This window comes from Calonectris borealis, chromosome 19 (assembly GCF_964195595.1).
Source record: "Calonectris borealis chromosome 19, bCalBor7.hap1.2, whole genome shotgun sequence".
Classification (NCBI taxonomy): domain Eukaryota; kingdom Metazoa; phylum Chordata; class Aves; order Procellariiformes; family Procellariidae; genus Calonectris; species Calonectris borealis.
Genome location: NC_134330.1, coordinates 5,477,731 through 5,497,930, shown reverse-complemented (window position 1 = coordinate 5,497,930; position 20,200 = coordinate 5,477,731). Strand labels below are relative to the sequence as shown.

Here is a 20,200-nt window from a genome sequence, read left to right as displayed (position 1 = left end):
CTTTTGTTCACAATGGGACTACTGTGCCCACCTGCTGTATTGCAGATGCATGCTTCAAGGGTCCTTCCTTCACTTTGACCCAAGTCCTCCTCCCAAAACAATCTTCTTTGAGGGATGGGAGAGAGAACACCCATCTCCCTCAACTCCCCCCAAAGACACACGGGGGGGAGAAAGGAAGTCTTATTTTGTGTTACAAGTTAAACAGCTTTGATCAGCACCATGTAGCCCCTCTCTGGCTCATGGTATCTTTACATTTTACTGTAGTACAGTCCTGCCGTGTACCATTTTCTGCTAACATGGCACATCACAAGACCACTGTTCTGCTGTATAAAAGTGAGATTGCAGTCTTATTTCTCAAAAGTGGCTGTATAACCAAAGGCCAAACCAAACAGATAGCAGAAGTCTGGAGAGATGATTAAGGGAATTTTACAAGTCATCAAGCGACCAGAGGGATGTAAATGTATCATCAACACTTGGCATGAACTCCCCTGAAATGAATGCTCATGAGATGCTCTATGGCAATGAGAACAAGATAAAAACCTATAAATAAAAGCCATCCAATTTCAGAGTGATTCAGATCAGCTATTCCCCTGAATCCGTAAGAGCCAATTATAACTGTTTATAGGACATACTTAATGCAAAAATTCAGTTTGAGGACATCAGTGTCACCCTTTCTCCTTGTCTGAGAAGTTTATCTCTAAAGCAAGAAGACATCGAGCAATTTAAAAGAGACTCTACTTCTGTGCTCAAAATTCATAGTGACCTGGAAACAGAATTAGACATAGCCATATGCTTGCACAGTGACATGCTTCTTCCTTGCCCACAAGCTGGAACAGCAAACTTCCAGCAGTTACCAGATAATCTTCGCTCAGAAACAGCGAAGGGTTTCAGACAGCAAGTTAGACCCTTATACTACTCACACAAATTATTTAGCAAGATGGGTTTTCTTTTAAAGAGGTAACTTGGAGCTAGAGCTAACAGTCCGTATAGAAGGAAGCTACCATCAGTTTACAACAGATTGTTTCAACCAATTTCACTTAATACTGAAGGAATCAAGTCCCCCTGCTGAAGTCAACAAGGATCCGTAAGAATGGCAAGCGTGGCAGGCTCGCAGGACCAAAGCCTTGCTAAGGACTACAAAGGTGACGGCCCTGTTCACAAGCCCTTAGCAGCCTAGGAAGGATCATCATCTGAAATGATATCAAAAGTTTTGATTAAGAAACAACAGCTTTGTGACAGAGGAGGAACACACACAATCTCAACAGAATTCTGACAGAAGGATGGAGAAACAACCAACCCCAGCTATCTAACAAGAGGCTAAAAGGGCAGACAAAACCCTGAAGTGTGGTTAGGAAGTTGTAACAACAGGAAATGCAGAAGTACTCAAACAACACAGTTAAGGGCAGAATATGATAAATAGCATTTCCACTTTAGACAGCAAGAAAAGTCTGAGAAAGTAGAAGGAATTATGAGAACCAAAACCAGGCCAGGAAAACAGTCACACGCTTATTTTTGCGTAGGGCACCAAGGACTTACAAAGACTATTGGTACAGAATACACCTCCGTACTATGAGATTGAAGAAAGAGAATACATATACCAAAAGCTGCATTCTCGGGATTTATCAGGCTCTGGAGGGAGTTGTTTATATATTTAAAAACTAAACAGTGTTCAAACATCAGTACAGTTTCAATTTAATGTAATTGGTTGGGAAACAGCCTGGCTGTTCCAGATGGGAAAGCCTTACAGAATATAACTAATTGTTCGTATATATCAAATATTTAACAAAGGAAGGGATTATGCATCCAAGTGGGAGAAGGAGGAAGATGCCAAGAGAGACCTACCTATTCTCACAAGATGTCTTAAATGCAAGAAATGTATGAGAAAAGGAATAGTGGAAATGGTAAAGAAGTCAAAAGGGAGAAGCAACCTCTGAAGTAATGCAGCACATTAGTATTTACACCAGAGAAATATAAGCAAAATTCATTTCTGTTGCTAAATAAACATACCTTAGGAAAGACATGGGAATGAAAGAGGGGGAAAAAAAAAAAAGGAGGAAAGTGTTCTGACAGCTAAAATGCTGTTGGGGCAGGCAGGACCTGTCAAGCAGTTGATCTCGTTTCAGAGGAGGTTACCTAACACACCAAGAAATACTTTCAGAGTAGTTGGCTTTTTCATCCCCTCCATGATAGAAGCAACTGAGATTTCAACTCTTCCCCCCTCTCAAACATTTGCAAACCAGACATAACACCAGTGTGACAATACATGAGGTTTTTTTTAAGGAAAAAAGCCAACTGAGAACTAAACATACAGAAAGTGAGAGCAAGCTCGCTATTTGCCTTCTCATCCTTAGTTATAATATTAGAAACAAGCCACATAATCAGTACATAGCATAGCAAGGGGTTAACATGCAAGATTTTACAACATAGAAGTACTAAAACAACAGCCCGTCCCAAGTTTAAAGAGCACGGAAAGCAAGAAGTCTTTATAGCCGCCTGCCTCACTTCCTGATTCAGGGCAGCGATGAGAACATCTGCTCATTCTGCACATCTCACCCAGAGATTTGAAATCTGGCCTTTCCGTATTTGTCTGGGGCTTGACAGTCTCTTGAAGATTATACGCGACATTCAAAAAAAAGGAAAAAAAAAAAACAAACAACTTAGCTCTTCGCAAAGGAAGGGCCATGTACTGGAGATACCCAGAGGGTACTGTCAGATTAAATCATCTTGAAACAGCCGTAGCCCGAACAATGTCAGTTTGCTTCCACACACACTTCCCGCCTCTCTCCCACCACATACAATGAAAACAAAATTAAACCAGGCGGTTTTATTTAGACAGTTCTGCGCTGCAGACGGGGCAGCGACACTTTTAACAGGGGCTGAGGCTCGGGGCGGGCTCTGACCAGGACCCTGCGGGACCCACCCGGGCTGCGGTGCCCGAGAGTCCTTCCGCGGACTGAGGGCTGAGAGCCCGGGCCTGCTGAGGGGCACCCGGGACCCCCGCCTCTTCCCTCGCTTGTCACCAGGCCACAGCGACGCAAGCGCGACGCGAGGGCCCCGCAGGAGCGTCTGACCCCGTTTCCAGGGACCGAGGGCAGCGGCGCCCGCCCGCCTCAGCGCCCCCAGCCCGCCCGCCGCTGCCCACACGGAGCTGTCAGGGCCCGGCGACCGGCGGGAAGGCGGGGGGGGGGCGGTCTGGCGCACGCATGCGCACCGCCGCGCGCCGGACCCTAACGGCCACCAACCGCCGCGCTCCCCTCAGCGCCGGGCGGGCGGCTCGCAGGCGGACTCACCGAGGCGCAGGGGCTGGAGGTGGCGCTGGGGGTAGGCGAGCGCTGCACCGTGACCAGAGCCATCGAGGCGCGGCGGGGCCCCCCGTCCGGCCGGCGGGGGCCTTACTCCATGGCGAGTGCCGGCGGCGGCGGCGGGAGGGCGGGGAAGGGAGCGGAGGTGGCGCGGCGCCGGCCGCAGGGGGCAGCAGCTGCACGCGCGCCAACGGCCTCTCGCCGACTGAGGCGCGCTGGGGCTGGGCCGGCCGGGCACAATAAAGCGCCAGGGCGCATGCGCCACCTGTCAGCGCGGCCCCGCCCCCGGGCCGCGGCGGCGCGTTAACCCCTGCCGCGCCGGCGGGTTCCCGCGCTGCAGCCCGGCCCCTGCGAGCCTGACTGGAAGCGCCCGCGGCTGCTGGGCCTGGCGTGTGGGGGGGTCCCGTCATTCCCCCTCCGGCCTCTCAGCCCGAGAGATGACTTGTAGATGAATGTGTGCCAGCTTGGCTGCGGCCACCCGGAACGTGCCTCCTGGCAGGGCGCTCTGGTATGTAAAAGTGATGGGGTTTTGGAATCCCATCCTGCTGGGAGCTGTAACAATTGTGTATGGCAGCGTACTCGGTGAAAGTTGGCCTTAATACTCACATGCTGTAGCTTTTCCTTGGATTAGGGAGCAATAGTAACTCTTTCTGTCATGAAAACAGCATATAACACCTATTTATACATCAGTGCACAAGCCGAAACACCAAAAAAGTAGTCTAATAAGCATAGGTGACATTTAAAGCGTTCAAATGCTTTACTGCTTGACAGTTTGGGTTCTGAGACAAAAAGCCGAATACTATTAAGCTTCATTTGTTTTGCCTGGTGCTACCAAATTCGTGGGAATGTTGCCAAGGAGGTAAGTGGGATCGAGAAATGACTTGGGCATCTAATGACAATACTACATGCGATAAACAGAAGCCAGTCTAAATATTAAACAGCGCAAACTCTTCTTTGTCAAGAGTGTGTATTAACCCATTGATTCCTTTTAAGCACTTGGTGCATACTGCTTTCATCTGCTCCTCAGGACTGTACGAGACTTTTGCTCCTGTAAATTTAAGCATTGGAGACGCCACATGGTAACACTTTACATTATTCCCCGGTGCCCTGCAGTCAAAATAATTAGCAGGGCAGCTCTGGTAGCTGGGCTTCACTGCAATGAAGAAGTCAGGCTCGCTAATGAGGCATTTTGCCTCCTGGTGGACAAGAGAGGATGAAGGACGGGCTCCCTAAACTGGACTAAAGCTGAGCTTACAGTGAACTGCACAGCAAGCCAGAATCTTGAACATGAAGGAGTCCAAAAGAGCTCCCAGTGGGATCCGAGCACATGGGGAGAATAAGCAAAACCCATAGGTAACCAAAGAGTCGTTGTCCTGCCTTTTACAGCCATCACGTTGTTATTTTGAAACACAGTATTTATGGAAAGCGTGCTAGCAGCGCACTCTGATTTATGGCATAGAGGTCAAAAAAATGCCTTCCAGACCCCTTTTAAATTAGTTTCCCCCAAGTTCTGAATATTCCACAACTTCCCAATAAAACAATATCTTTTTCTAAGCAGCCTTTTGTCTGGTCCCTCCCTCCCATTTATTTATTAAATGCTTTATCTTTTCTGTGGGCAAATCTGCAATACAGATGTGGTTTTGGTATATCTGTACAGTAGATATAGATTGGCAAAGACCACTCCAAATACAGACATACTTTTGCCATTATAGATAAAGCAAGCTGCAAGTTTTGGGAAAAAAAGGACTGCTCTGTGCTTGTGACTTGCACATACCAGATTTTTTCACACTTTAAATCGACATAGCTAGACCAGTAAGGCTGTTAGGTGTGGCTACTGAAAAAAGCTCTATCTGTAGTTTCAACAGAACTTCCTTCCTATCAATATTTGCTACTTGTTCCAGCTAAACTGCGTAAAGTATATTTTTCAGACCATATTAGTCACCTTTTTATTTAGTTCATACCCAGTTCAGGAAAGAACAGAAGTAAAATGTTAACTAAAAATGTCATGGATCAACAATATAATGAAGCACACGGGAACCTTTTTGTTTTCAATACTTTTAAAGATTATTTAGGTTTGCTGCTATATTCATTATAGATGCTTTTTGTTATATTTTGCTCAAATATGGTGTTTGTTCTCCTAACTACATTTTTCTGTCTTATTTTCTGTGAAACTGAAGAAGTGCTTTGTCTCCTGACAAAGCATTTCTTTCTTTCAGGTAAAAACGATCCTGCATCACTTAGTAGTCCCTTGGAGAAGGGTTTGGGAACATAAGCAGCATGGACTCAGGTGCTTGGCTACGTACTGGTTATACAAAGCATGGTGAAGCTTAGCAGAAAGAGAGACTCTTTGAGGTTACCAAGCACCATGTTGAGGTGGTAGCCAGATACGAGGCCATGCTGCTGTAAAGTTTTTGCCATGATTTTCAGTGGAGGCAGGAGTCACATTTGAGGATGGGAAAGTTTTTTCTTCTCTGGCATATGACAGGAATCTTAATGCTATTCACCTTTCTCTAAAGTGTAATATCTAGGTTATTGCTTTGTTTCACGCAAATGGATCCCCACAAATACAGGGCTGCTTCAAGGCATGTAGCTTCAAGGCATGTAGCTTCTGTTCAGATGCGTCTGCATTGGTAGAGAGGGTAGGTGGGCAACTGCACGTTCCCAGAGGATTTTAGCAGTTTCCTCCCCTGGGACTGGTGTTTCATTCTGGATTTTGAGCAACAGTCATGCAGAGATTACTAGCAAGAAATTATTATTTAAACCAGCTTCCAAAATAGACTTTTGTGTAATTTTCATATATCCGGTAGCTCTTCCAGGTTATTTGAACAGCAAACACTTTTAAAAAGCATTTACCACTAGTAAATAATGGAGTTGCTATCTATAGTTAGCTAAAGGTCCAACATATCGGTTATTAACTACAGTAATCACAGATTGCAATGGTTCTCCAAGCCATTAGAAAGGTATAATTTGCACGTGCAATGTTTTTTAGCAGCAGAATTTACACGTGGAGGAGGAAGCTATAAGGCAGACATATTCTGACTGAAAAGAGCAATTAGAGGGCAGCCTGTGGTCAGAGCATCACTGGTACAGAAGGAGACTGGAAGCCTGTGGCCTTATTCTTCCCCGTGCTGAAAGCACTGTGGTCAGCACCTGCAGCGTTAGCCCAATATATCATTTAAAGGATGTGAAGCTATACATGAGCTGGTTTTGTATGCGTTTCCAGAACTGACTATTTTCTTTCTTTCATACTCTGCAAACATTTCTCTGGCTAACACAACTTATTATTACTACATGTCAGGGCTTTTATTGCATAATCTTGGCATCAGCTGCAAAAGGCAACAGAGTGCTCCCAAAATGTATCTTCCACAGAAAAACAAAAAAAGATAGAAGAGGCAATTCCAGCAAAACATCTGTGATGACATATTCAGCCCATTATTTTGTCAACAGTGCAAGTATTTGATGGCATAATAAAAGGATACACTTTGCTTAGCAAAAACATTGAGGGATAACAGCCAAGTTAAATAGGGTGCGATTAAAGGTTTGCTTAACCCACGGGATTCCACTTCCAGAAAAATAAAAATAGAGCCGTTTTTATCCCTCCTTCCAAGTTCTATTTGTTTGGGGGTTAAAAAAATCACTTTAAGAACAGGGAGACTATTTTTTTAATTTATGTTTCATGCCGAAAAAAGAAAAAGGTTTGTAAGTTAATCATAATAGCAACAGAATTCTGAATTGCAAAGGGGAAAAATCAAGCCCACCTGGGGGAGAGGAGATAACCTGAGTTAATCATGTGCAAACTGCTTTGAGGGAAGAAGAGCACAATCCAGTTTAAAGCCTAATTTTAAATTATTCCTGTGCACTAATTTTCTGCTTCATTTTATTGACATAATTGATGCTATATTTCAACACATCTTGGAAATACACTGCAATGAGGGTGTTTCCTTCTGATACATATTTTTTCGAATAGCGAAGAAATGATAATTTATTACAGCGTATTTTTCACATGAAAGTTGACATATATGTTTTTGTGGGTTTTTTTGTGCTATGATTCCTCTCTGTAAGCAAATACTGAATTCTGAAATCAAATCAGTATTGTAGGGTCTATGGCATATTACTACACTGGTACGCTTGGCATTCCAGTGGTATTCGAGAGTGTCCAGAAGAAATATTATTTCAGAGAGACGCTTTGGCCATCTGTGTAGAGGAAAATAAATGTTGCCAGATACAAACACCAGGAATTTCTATAGCATCCTCCTTTCCAGAAAAGCAAGTATAAAAATAAAATAAAAATTGAGGCTTTTGACTGTCCACTAAAGTACAATTGTTATTGTCATTTCTGAGCAAATGTCCTCCTTGTAAAAAACCTGTACACAGCGTGCACATTCTCTAACTTCTATGGTAGATCTTAGGAACAAAACTAAACCTTTTTTAAGGGCAGCATAAATGTTGTACTGGGTTTATGTTGGGACTTTGGGTGGATGTCACTTAGAGCTATTTCCAATTCCAGAGTTTTACAAATTAATTATTATTTAGCTTGGTGATGTGGGTGCTGTAATAAATGACAAGTGACTTGATGAAGATGGCAGAGAATGACATTTTTGAGTCTGTAATTAAAACTCCGGATTTCCTAAACTAGAGAACAAATGAGACTGACAGTGACTGTATCAGCTTTTGGAAAAATTCTGTTATTTATATTAAACCTCCTCTATTTCAAGTTTTGTAACAAGCTCAGCTGTCCCATAAAATGGAGACTAATACTCTGCTAGAGGGTAGGGTACTGTGCAGCTGTTCCAATGACAAATACGGTAGATAAAGTCACAGTTCAGTTTGCCTGCAGGTAGACAATACAAAGATCATGCCTCTTCCAGTGCAAAATACAGAGAAAGAAACAGCGTTAGATAAACCTTGTTTCCTAGCAGAAATTGCCATAAATTTCTCAGTTGGAAGTCCTGCATAACACCAAGGAAATCACTGAAAAGGCACCTGATTTACATTTGTATAAATGAGTGCAGAATGGCTGTGGTAGATGTTTTTGTCTTTTCCCTTCTCCTTCCCCTGTGTTGCATATTATTCTTCAAGAATATAGGAGAAATTATTAAAGGTGACTCATCAAATTCCTTTAGATTCAGGTTTAAAGGCAGCCTAACAAAATGGCACTATAAACTCCCTCCTTATTAGTGCTGTACGTGCCTTTCCTGCAAGGCTGCTTCAAAGCAGCACAGTTCTTTACAAAAAAAGAGAGCCTGAAAATGTTTAAATTGAGTTTGTAATTAATTTCTTTTTATCTCTCAGATTCTCACATCTGGTTAATACAGTCCTCAGTTCAGCTTGTAATGGACTCACGACAGTTCTGGACTTCGTGAACCTTGAATCTGAAGGTAAACCTTCTGTCACTGGGCACCTGTGGATTCTCTCTCTGACTGTTTTTGCCCTTAATGTTGTCTGTTGCTATTCATAGTCTATTTTATTTTATTTTATTTTCAGTCATGTGATGCAGTGATCTAAGTTCAGTACAGAAGAGTCTGTTGGGCTGCCAAAGCCAAAAGACAACCTACAGCAATTCTGAGTCGTGGAAGAGACATAGCAACCTTTGGGATTATTGCTTAGCAACTGCAAACACACAGAGGAGAAAACTCACAGCCTGGCTCCACAGCAGGTCTGAGAAATCCCTAATTCACTTTAAGATTTTTAATGGTTGAGAACAGATGGGCATATATTAAATTCCTGTTCATTTGCAAAGCCACTTTGAAAGCAGGAGGAGTAAGATCTATTTTGATACCTGCTCCAAAGGTAAGAAAAACAGTTCTTCAAAGCTTCAGAAAGCAAAAGAGAAAGTCTTTTTAAATTTTAATTGTATTGAAAAGAAGATGAATAGAGTATTGGGCTCTTTGTGATTGGTGAGATAAACATGCTCTATGAAGCACGTTAAGGAAAGGCAGAACTATTTCTCAGCGATAGAGTGTCAAAGAGATTGGACTCTGTTTTTGAAAAGACTTTTGTAATTCAAACATCTCCAAAATATTTACCTAGACAAACTTTTGTCTTTCTTGGCCCCGTCCCACCCATCAAAATCCCCTAAAAGAATAACAATGAAACCATAAAAATCTTATTTATGAGCAGATTTGGGGTTTGTACAGAAAACGGGGAGATAATCTTTTTGTACCAGCAGGGATTCCAGCAAGAATATTTCTCTCACAGAAAAGGAGCCAGGAAGGTGGCATCCTACTAATAATGAATAGCTTATCTTGCCTACAGCTTGAACAAAGGCTTACAGGAAACTTTATATCACATTTCAAATTTCTTGGGTGTTTCTAAAGCTTGTCTCTGTGCACCATGCTTAATATTATTTGGACAATCAAGCCCCCACTTGGGAATGTCATAGGCCATGACAGCTCTATATATTATGAGCCAAATTCTCAACTAATGTAAATCAGCACTGAAGTTTATGAGCCAATGGTGTCTTATACAAACTGGAGGTGTGTCCCTGTAATCCTCGACAACTTCCAAGTTTCAGGGCCTCATTCTAGCACTCCTTCATTGTTTATTTTAATAGTTATGTGCTGTTTGTATGTTCTTCTATACCCTCTTAGTCTTCTTTATCTGTCCTGCATTAAAGCAGTGGGCATAGTTCCCTGTGCTCTGCTTCCACTCTTGGACTTACACGAATGCCATGGAATTGAGACAGAACAGTCGCACTTAGTTGTTTTTTGTTTTGTTTTGTTTTGTTCAGCGACATAGAGATACTTTCTAAAATCATCCTAACAAATGATTGAAAGCAGTGTAGAAAATATATTCATCACCATTCAGAATCAGCCACCTTATAAAGCAGAGTGCGGTTGTCACTTTAACATTGCACAGAAACTGCAGAGCGGTTTCATAAAGGATGTTAAAAAATAACATAAGTATTTGAAACTGCAAGAACAGTTTATTTTGGCACAACAAAACCAGCTGATTTGGAATGTGACCAGAACATTTGGTTAACACCCTGCTTTGAACCAGGAAGAGTCTGGTTTTACAGCTTATTGAAAGAAACTCACCTAAGCAAGGAACAATTTGACAGGTTGGCAGGTTTCCCTTTCTACTATTATAAATTTGGACTCCTTTACAGCTCGTGTCCTTCGGTGGCAAAACCAGCTACCATCTTAAAACCCTCTGTGTGGGTCAGGCAGGCAGCTTGATCCATAAATCCATCTCACTCCCCAGCAGGTAATCATCTTTGAAAACAAATTACCAGAAGATGCTAACAAGCCCATCGAGGAAACAGGCATAGAAATTTAGTGCTGTGAAGCATCCTACCTATCCAAGCAGTATTTGGAGTCAAACAATGGTTATGAACCAGAAGGTCAACATCTTAGTAATTACATTTGTGTGCCAGGAGGGCTGTATATCACATTTATGCATTTCCTGGAAGGCTGAACTCTCTTCAGAACAGCTACAAATGCTTAAACACGAAGAGCAAAACATATCAAAAGCAATGGTATTGCTATGGATACTGGAGGGCCTGAGTGAAAAGCACTTTTAAATAAGAGCTTGAAAAGGATAGTGTGGCAGCAAGTTCAGAGTGGAGTTTCATCTTTAATTTGGAAGGGTGTTAGGCTCTCTCTGCTAATATCACTCTTCCCTTGCTGTTGTTTAACACTGAGCTGGGTTTTCTGCAGCATGCTGGTGATTTTTCATGCTTTGAATCAAGTAGTTAGGCAACATTCTGCTCCATTCTGTATGTGTAAGTGCCATTACAGATGCAAACAGTTACGTGTGGAGACACATAGCAATAGTTTTCAAATTGTGCCTTGTGAGCAACTCAGTTTCTTCCTGATATTTCACAGAATGAACATTTTGAGAAGAAAACAGTAGAGTTTGGGAAACTGTAAAGGGAGATACCTGCAACTCGCTGTACATCTGTCTTTTATAGAACAGTCTACAAGTGCTTGTGAACAGCTTAATTACAGAGTTCATGGTATAGTTTCCCTTTCTGTAGCAGCCCTGCTGACCCATACACCTGCATCTTCGTTACCTTAACAAAATATCCCAAGGAAGAAATAGTTGCCAAAGCTGAAATTAAGTAGTCTATGGGACAAGCTTCCTCACTGTTTTTCACAGCTACAGAAAAGATGAAGCAGAAGAAGGCATGTAGAGAAATCTTGCTCCTAGGCATCTAGTATTTTCCATTACTTGCTTCCTTTGTCTCATATCCACTGGATTTCCTGGAGGCATGGAATGGGACCTAAACAGAAATAATGATACTAGGGGTAAGAGGAATCCACTGGTTAGAACTGGGGGATAAGTCTTCCGAGCACTGTTTACCACTTGGTTTCTGAGTCTCTAAGTGACCTGGAATTAATCACTTCTCTTCTGTGTCTCAGTTCTCCCATAAGAAAGGAACACACTTACTTAGTTGCTCTGTCTCCAAGGGCTGTTGTGATGCATAATTAATCTTTATAAATCATTTACTGAGCTTTGAAGTAAAGAGGCAGTATTTATTTAAGAGTACAAAGCAGCAGTAACAGAATAAAAAAGAAACATAGAAAAATTATTAGTTAATTCCTAACAATAGACTTTCTTCCTGTGTCATCTGCTAGGACACTGCTGCATCTTTTGACATTATATAATGTGCTGCTTTTGTTCTGTGTCACAGTGATTGAGGTATGGCTGCTCAGCCAGAAGCAGCAGCCCAGACTGCATCCCTAAAACATCCCAAACGTGGAGACAAGAATATGACTGCCACAGAAACGAAGAGAAATCAGGGGAATGATGAGCTGCCATGTCTTAGTAATTATGCTCCGTGGAAAGAGTGTTTTTATGAAAAGGTACAGCAGAGGTGTCTGAGTCTGCAGGAGACAAAGGTGAAGATGATTCGTGCACAAAAGGCAAAAGAAGAAAAGGTAAAGAAGAGAGAACCCTGTGACTGGCTGTCCAAAGAGTGGTTCAGTGAAGAGAAAGAGTCACTAGATACCCGCATCTATTTGCTTGACAAACTCCTACCTACATTAATCCCAGGGATAGAAAAACTGTTAATGGAAGTGGAAAGAAAGAATGTGCTTGCACCAGACAAAGAACCAACCACATTTAACCCCATTCATTTTCTTGGAGAATACCTGATGAGACATAACCCTCAGTATAGTATTTCTACGGAACCAGGCCCGTACCTGAGAGGAATGAAGATGGTCACAGAGGAGCTAAAAACTGAGATGCCAGGTACAACATCAGAGAGGTGAGAGAGTTGAAAGTGTGGCTGGTCACACGACCAGAGCTGGTGATTTGGTCTCTGTTTTACAAAAGGAATGGTGTGAGTGCAGCCTGGCTGGGGAAGTGTCGAACAAAATGAATCTTGTGGAGTACGGTGCCAGGGATGGTAGTTGTCTCTCATAAAAACTTGAGAAGCAGGACAAATGTCAGAACATGTCACCCAAAATGAGACACTAGTTATTCCTGTTTAAGGCGATATTCTGCCCTTCACAAGTATATAATTCCTCTTTAGACTCTATCTTAATTACATATGTGGAATGCAAACTGCTTTCAAACCGGTCTAGGTTAGTGACAGCAGTTCTTCAGGACAGGTGTTAGTATCAAAGGTCTATGGACTCTTCAGATCATTTCTTGTCTATTTTTCCAAGCTTCATAAAAAGATAGCATTTTTTCCTCCTTCAGGATGATTTTTCTTGACCAAACTAACAACGGTATTGTCCTGGCACATTGTAGAAACTCCTTCTGGAATTTTTACCTAGGTTTTCCTTTCAGATTCTTTTTTCCCTTTAAAATAGAAACTGTTTTGTATTTTATTATGATGTTGCTTATTTCTGTGGTGTATTCTAGGCTGCTTGCTTTAGTATAATATTTAATGAATATTGGAAGGGGATTCCATGGCATCTTACAATATGCTACGGTTAGAATGTGAGTGCATTAGGTGAACAATAATGCTTTCATTTTCATTGCTCTGTTCAGAAAAATATAGAAGTGAACATTTATGTTTATAGATGACCCAGAGGTGATTGTGAATGATGTCAAAATTACTCATTCACTACTAGATCACTTTATTCTCTATCTGTGTTTGTAGAATAATGACTTCTATTTGAATGGCTGTCTCTTCTATTTGCATAAATAGTACATACAGCTTGAAAATTGGTTTCAGGGTTTCAGTGTCAGGAATTAGGGAAGTAAAATGCTGACATGTCTTATGCATAAACTCCAAATGAAGATAATTGAAGTTCCCAGTATTATAATGAATAAAAGAATATGTTAAATCTCTCTCTACTGCTCTGAGTTTCTGTCTCTCTACATTTCTAGTCCACATAGTGTTACAGTTCATAGGAACACGCCTTGTGTGAATACAACTAAAGCAGTGTGATAAGTGAATTTCATACAGTCACTTACCTCCTTTTTCCCCACAGATAAAAAAAATTGTATCTGACTGGTGGTGGTCAGTGTGTAAGAGTTCAGCTTTTTGATTTTTCTTCATAAGCAGACATACAGTAGTACAACTAATTTGATTTTCAATTTTATTTTTTATTTTTTAAATGCTGGTCCACTGAAACAAATGATCTGGGGAAACACCTTCATTTTCAGTGAGCTTTCACTCAAGCACAGGCTGTTCTGGGGGGATGTTTAGGGTGCCAGCGTTGACACACCTTTATTTTGGGCACTGTTTCACCATTCATATTGCTTCACAGAGGGACACCTGGATGCAGGAAGTTCAGAACCATATCTCATTTTTATTTTGCAAAAGAAATTGAATTAAAATACATAAAATTTCCTGGGGGTTTGGGTTGGTTTTTTGTTTGTTTTGGTTTTGAGGTTGGTTTTTTTTTCCTGCTAAAATACTCTTAGCTTTCATTGTGATCAGAGCTTATTTCTGTAGAGGTCAGATTTTCCTCTAGAATGCAAAGTGCTGGCTACCAGTGACATGTTATCTTGGCCTTGGCCGTTAAGTCCATGTTTGCATTTGGAGACAGGTTCTCCATCTGTAGCTATCGGAGCTGATGCAAAGGAAGTGACTATCAAGACTTGTAGAAATCAATCTCTCCGTAGATAGCACTGCCATGGGGGTTTATGTAGCCATAGCTGTAGCAGGTTTTGCCTATCTGCTGGTAGTAGTATCATGGGATTTGCATTCACAGCAGCTCAGGATTTACATATTTGTGATGGCTGTGTTACGGGATTTGCATAGGATTCTTAAATCACAGCAGCACAGAGGATTTTACTGACACCATGTAGCACTGAGACTCCTAATGTGGGTCACTGGCTTTCTAAACAGGAAAAAAATGTTACAAGAGAAATGCCAGTCGGCACCCGAAATCTCTCATGTAAGCACCAGAAAGATGAGGACTGAAATTCCGGCCCCAATGAAGCTCCTGGGAGCCTTGACATTACCTTCAGGAAAGGCAGGATTTCACCACAGGTTCTTTTCTGAAGCTTACCAGTCCTCAGTGAGCTCTCACAGGCTTCCTCCAGCCTCTCCTTAACTGCCACCTGCCTGGGAGGCAAGGCATGCAGGAGAACAGATGGGAGAAATTCCTTATCCAAATGGATTGATACCTGAAACAGAGACTTTATGTGTCCGGGGATAGTAGTCCTTCAGTCTGAGTCACCCATCCTTGTGTGGGAGTTAGGCGGCTGTCTTCCTGAAGAAACATGTTTCATTCTGCAGGGAGAAGTCACCCTCGCTGCCATCTCATCTTCTCTGGAAATGTCTAATACTGAAACGAGCTCACTTTGAAACGGGTGCCCAGCACTGTTATAGCCTGTTTTGCCATTGTTGTCTAGGGGACAAACATTTTGTCCCACAGCAGAGACAACAGGCAGAGGATGCAGCTGCCTGGTGTTTTAGGACCCTAGAAATAAATGCAAAAGTGCAGCACAGCGCAGGTGCAGCACGGAATGTAACTTGCGCTGGGCACGTCCCAGATTAATCACCAGAGCACCCTGGCAGCTCCTAGCATGGCCTTAGCTCTGATTTCAGCTTGCAGACCGCTCCTGAGGAGGAGCTGCAGCTGGAAATGGTCTGGTTTTCTCTTTCTGTCTGTAGCATACATTGGAGAAAAGTCTGTTAATCCGTTTAGCTTGGTACCTGCTACATACCTCCTCTTTGCTGTGTCTGAAGGAGTCAGAAGACAGGGAATTATTTTACCCTTCCTCTGCTATCAAAGTGCCGGAGGCTGAACTGCCTCAGCAGGTACTTGTACAATGCCCACGATTGATTAAGGAACCCAGTTATTCATTAAGAAACCTTGGTGATAAGTGGCCACGAAGAACAAGTACCTAGTGATAAAACTGACTGTGGTCAAAGTGTATTGCTGTAACGTATTAAATAGGCCTTTCTATTCATTAAAGAAAATATCATTGTTTTATAATTTCTAGGATGACCCCATAGCAACAGAAGAGAGCAGGGACAGGGTCAGCCCATCTTCACAATATGTGAAACACGGGGAGGAAGGGAGCAGAAATCGTTCGTTAAAATAGTTTCTGGACTAGTGTGTCCTCAGGTACACATGAGGAGCAGTTCCCCTTGCTCTGACTAGCTGTAGAGGGTGTAAGTGAGAGCCGCAGGGGTGAGCAGGGCAGCTGCCGCAGTGCAGAGAGATTCCAGCCGCCTCCGTGCGCAGGAACTGTTCTCCCCATATGAACTGATCCTTTGGCTTTAAGCATTTTGAACTTCCTGAAGGAAGTTCCATTTCATAAATGACCAAAGTCAAAACCAAAGCAGATGAGTTCTACGGGATCGATTTTATTCAGTTCTTTTGTTGTGCAAAATGGAGGATTGGGAAAAATATGACTGGGTTTTTAGAGAAGCAAAGAAAATGGAAGGAAGAGGAAAGGGAGGTACTTTTAGTCCAAGCTTGCAAACTTTATGCATTCAAAATGACAGAGAGGTTGGTGTATTATCCCTGTCCTAAGGCAGTAAGGACTTTATTGTGTGAGACTGCTTAAGAAATTTCATTGAATGGTGTTCTTTGCCAGTAAAGTGCCCATGTGAAATAGTACTTAGGCTTTGAGACAAATGCATAACTGATGCAATTTTGTTGGTAAATCAAGTGTAGCAAAATTAGGCACCTCTGTTCCTGCTCAAATTGAAAGAAAATTGAAGGACATCTACACAATAAATGATTAATGCCATTATAAATGTGAAGGTAAAATTTACCACTGTTGAAACTACACAAACTAGGAGAGCTGTAAAGATGATTTTCCCTTAAACGTCTACCGTATACTCTACAAGAGGCTCTCTCCACATGCACGTATCTGACACTCAGAGGTTATTTCTTCAGATTCATAGTTACACTAGATTTCAGGAGATGATACATGTCAGGATATAAATACTCTCACCTCCTTGGAGCTGCCCTCTGAAAACACGGATTACTAATATCTAGTCCCATAGTCACACCAGTAATTTTGTGTCCCAAACACCAAGTATTTCTTTGGAAAAAAATCTGCTTGTACTAGAAGGACAAGAATTTCAATAAGAAGTTATTTCCTTTCCTTTTGTTCTTCCGGGTAGGCTTAATTTAGCTTAAATATGTTTATGATGGTATCTTTCTAAACCATATTCCCATGTCCTACAGGCTGGCCAGGATGAAGTCTGAGGCAAAGAACAAACGTAAGGAAAAGGAGCAGGTGGACAATATGAAGTCTCAGGTGAAAGAGATGAGAAAGGAGGCGCTGGCAGTTCAGTTCAAAGAGTGGACAGTGGATGTCAGTGGCGGAATACCAGTTGCACTGGTAACTAGAGATGTTCCTTGTTAACACACTGCTATGATTGTTCCAGACAGGAGGAAAAGGAAGTTTGTGATAGTGCCGTCTGCCCTGGCATGGCAGCATGGAGCACAAGGATGGATAATGGCTCTGACATCCCTTAGGGTCAGGGTGCAGGTCACTGTCTACCACTTAGCCTCACCAAGCCCTGATTCCCGAGCACATGGAAGGATTGCGATGCATTCTCCATAGAGGTCCTGGGAAGCTAAATGCCCCGTAAGGTACTCAGACACTCCTGAGGTTGTTGGATACATACATCATCACTGGATGTCCTTCTCTGCAGCTGGTTATCCCTCAGAATCCCCTTAAAAAAGCCTGGGTAGCCACTCTTGCACTCCTGTGGCCTCCATTAAATCTTCTTTCTGCCCCTGTGACTTATACAAATTGATACTGCAGCTCATAAAAGATGAGATTTGCAGTAATTGTCATACATCTCTTGGTACAAGCATCTTTCTTACAAGTCACGCAAGGCCCCTAGGAAATTGCGCTGTGGTTACACACAGCACAACATAGACAAGGTCTACATTTAACAGGGCCCACCTATGCATGGTAAGAAGCACTGCTGGCCCATATGACTAATTATTCTGGATTATTTATTTTAATAATTGCCTACTGTTTTCTGCATGAAAAGGCCTTTGACTATTACCTTGATTTGTAGGTTCAGAGTGCCCTGAGGTCTTTTCCAGATGTCATTACTTCTATTCCCATAGATATGAAAAAAGGTAAGTTTTCGATGTGTCTTCTTTAGTTTCATTTCTGTAGTCTGAGTTCTGATGCAAACCGTGAGCAAACAGTGAATGGATTTGATAATAGAGAAAGAATCTCTAAGGGTAGTTACACCAGCTAGGATATTAACCACCAAACTTCAGGCAGATTGGAAAGAGACTGAGCCACCATGTGGTTCATTAATATGATCTTGAAAAGTATGTAAAGAAGTTTAAAACATCTTTTGGAGAGACAGAAAGATCAGATGCAGGCCCTTTCCACCTACATCCTGCATTAGCCAGACATTGCCAAGTGCTTATCACGATTTTAAAGAATCACTGTAACAATCTCCTTCATCTACTCTATCCTACGGTGTTCCTTGTCTCATGGGAGGTCTTGGAAATCCCATGGACAGCTTGGCATACTGGAGGTATGGAGGAAAGGTAGGATCAAAAAAATTAAAGTCTGACAGTGTTGTTACCTTTTATGGTTTCAGGGAAGAGGCTGAAGCTTACCTGGTGCTCCACCAAATCACACATCTTGTCTGGTCGTTCCCTTTGCCAGTCCCAGGCATGCCAGTGACACACAGCACGAGGGCCTCTGTATCAGAGCACTCAGCGCAGAAAGATTTCCATAATTCCTGTCCACTTTACATAGCTTACACTTGACCTCCCCAAATAATGATAATTGAATAGATAGAGCCAGGAACATTGAAGTGGCAACATACAGCCTGCTGCCAGCCCTTTACATCGATAGCCTTGTAATGATCACCAATAATAACAAATCTGCCTTTGCTGGAAGATGGGATGATAAGCAGGGAACCTCCAGAGTGCATTTCTGCTTGCTGCTGAAGTCACCTCTGTCCAGAGCTTGCCCTTGCTCAGCCCTTTCGATATTACAGAATTGTTCTTCTGAGTAATCATCCTATATTGGTAGTACGTTGTGCGAATGCCAAACACAGCCCTTGTGCTCCTGCTGTGGTGGCTCTGGTTCTCCAGTGTGAACAGATACTGGGACGTGAGTTTTTCTGTCCAGATGCTTGCTCTCCAGATGCTGGAGGTGCTTTATGTCATATTTCACTAACAGTGTGGCTCCATTTCTTGATGTATTTCATTTAATAGCATCCAATAGACATCAATGGAACATTAAGCTTTGTTTTATAGTTTAATAAAGATTATGTGCTGTTTAGGAATATCTTAAGCAACAAGAGATAAATGCATGCTATGGTGAATTTTCTCTTTATTCCTGATATATTGTAGAAGAAAGAACAGAAGAATAATCCCAACAGAAAAATAATCCCAACAGAAATAGCATGTCTGTACTCAAGGACCTCTTTCAGAAATCTATGTAGACAGTTGACATACCTTCTCAGTTCCATTACAGCAGCCCAGAAGCTGACCAAAAGATAGTTTGGAATATCATAATCAGTACAAATATTCCCACAGAGCTTCCTGGGAAAATTACTGACTTTCAGATTCCACTCTTGCAAAGCAGAATCCATGTCCCCAGAATTTTAAGGCTGTTTTATCTGTTTGTTAAATCAAAAATCATTTCTTCCCTCACATAATTAGTTGTAAGTACTGTTAAAATAATTGCAATTTTCACCAACATATGTCAAGAATAAATATGACCATACAGTTCTGAATAGATAAGTGCAGATTCTCAGCAAGAGAAATATTGTGTAGGATAACCTCAAATAAATGTAATCCAACATGAGAAGAAAGTTAATGTAACATAACAGTGTGCAAAAAAATGTGTACAAGATGCAAAAACACAACTGTTTGCTTTCTAAACCAATGTCCCTTCATTTTTTCATAGCAATCTATGACAGGAAGCTGGAAATCGTAGACACATTGGAAGAAAAAGTAAACATAGATGAATTCACAGAGGTGAGAAATGAAATAAGAGCATTTGATTCAGAATATGATGTTTATCACAAAGCAGTAGCATTTCCCTGGGGACAGCTAAGATGAGTAAGTGAAGGGCTTCACTTCTCCAGCATCCCAGGTAATTGGTTGTATCAGGACATTTCATGTTTCGTCTCCGTATCCGTCCTCTGCTGTCACAACCCTTCCATTCTGGCCAGCAAGGGGGAAGTATTTTGCTTTCCTCAGAGCTGCAGCCTGTGCCGCTCTCTGAGAAGTTAGTCTAGAAGCAGTGGGTTTTAGGACATCCCTCCCAGTCCCTTTCTAGAATGCCAAAGCCCTGAATCACCAGTGAATTCAAATTTTGCGTCGGCTGTTCAAGGGAGGTTCGGTGTCCCAATATAAGCATTAGCCTGAGGTAATTAGTACTGCCCTCAAAGTAGTATTATTTCTGATTAAGTTCTATTAACCATAGAAAAACCTAACAAGTGATGAACTGGGATGAGAAGCTCTACCATTTTCACCCTGAACTATTACTGGCCTGAACCATAACCAAACTGCAACAAGTGTCATAAAGATGTGAGA

General features: G+C 42.0%; 2 protein-coding genes across 4 annotated transcripts in view; one reads left to right on the top strand and one right to left on the bottom strand.

The window, feature by feature from the left end:
- SSH2 (slingshot protein phosphatase 2) overlaps positions 1-3,436 on the bottom strand; it is a 103,524-nt gene extending 100,088 nt beyond the window's left edge. Inside the window, exon 1 of one of the 2 annotated variants that reach the window (XM_075168626.1) lies at positions 3,291-3,436. In XM_075168626.1, coding sequence (XP_075024727.1) covers positions 3,291-3,353 — 63 coding nt within the window. In that variant the 5' untranslated portion in view covers positions 3,354-3,436. The remainder of the gene's footprint in view (positions 1-3,290) is intronic. The other variant, XM_075168623.1, reaches the window with a different exon arrangement.
- EFCAB5 (EF-hand calcium binding domain 5) overlaps positions 3,166-20,200 on the top strand; it is a 43,329-nt gene continuing 26,294 nt past the window's right edge. The window contains exons 1-7 of one of the 2 annotated variants that reach the window (XM_075168622.1): positions 3,166-3,402; positions 8,595-8,680; positions 8,787-8,958; positions 11,938-12,513; positions 16,856-17,012; positions 17,704-17,767; positions 19,569-19,639. In XM_075168622.1, the coding sequence (XP_075024723.1) occupies positions 11,948-12,513; positions 16,856-17,012; positions 17,704-17,767; positions 19,569-19,639 (858 nt within the window). In that variant the 5' untranslated portion in view covers positions 3,166-3,402; positions 8,595-8,680; positions 8,787-8,958; positions 11,938-11,947. Of the gene's footprint in view, positions 3,403-8,593; positions 8,681-8,786; positions 8,959-11,937; positions 12,514-16,855; positions 17,013-17,703; positions 17,768-19,568; positions 19,640-20,200 lie in introns of those variants that run through there. The other variant, XM_075168621.1, reaches the window with a different exon arrangement.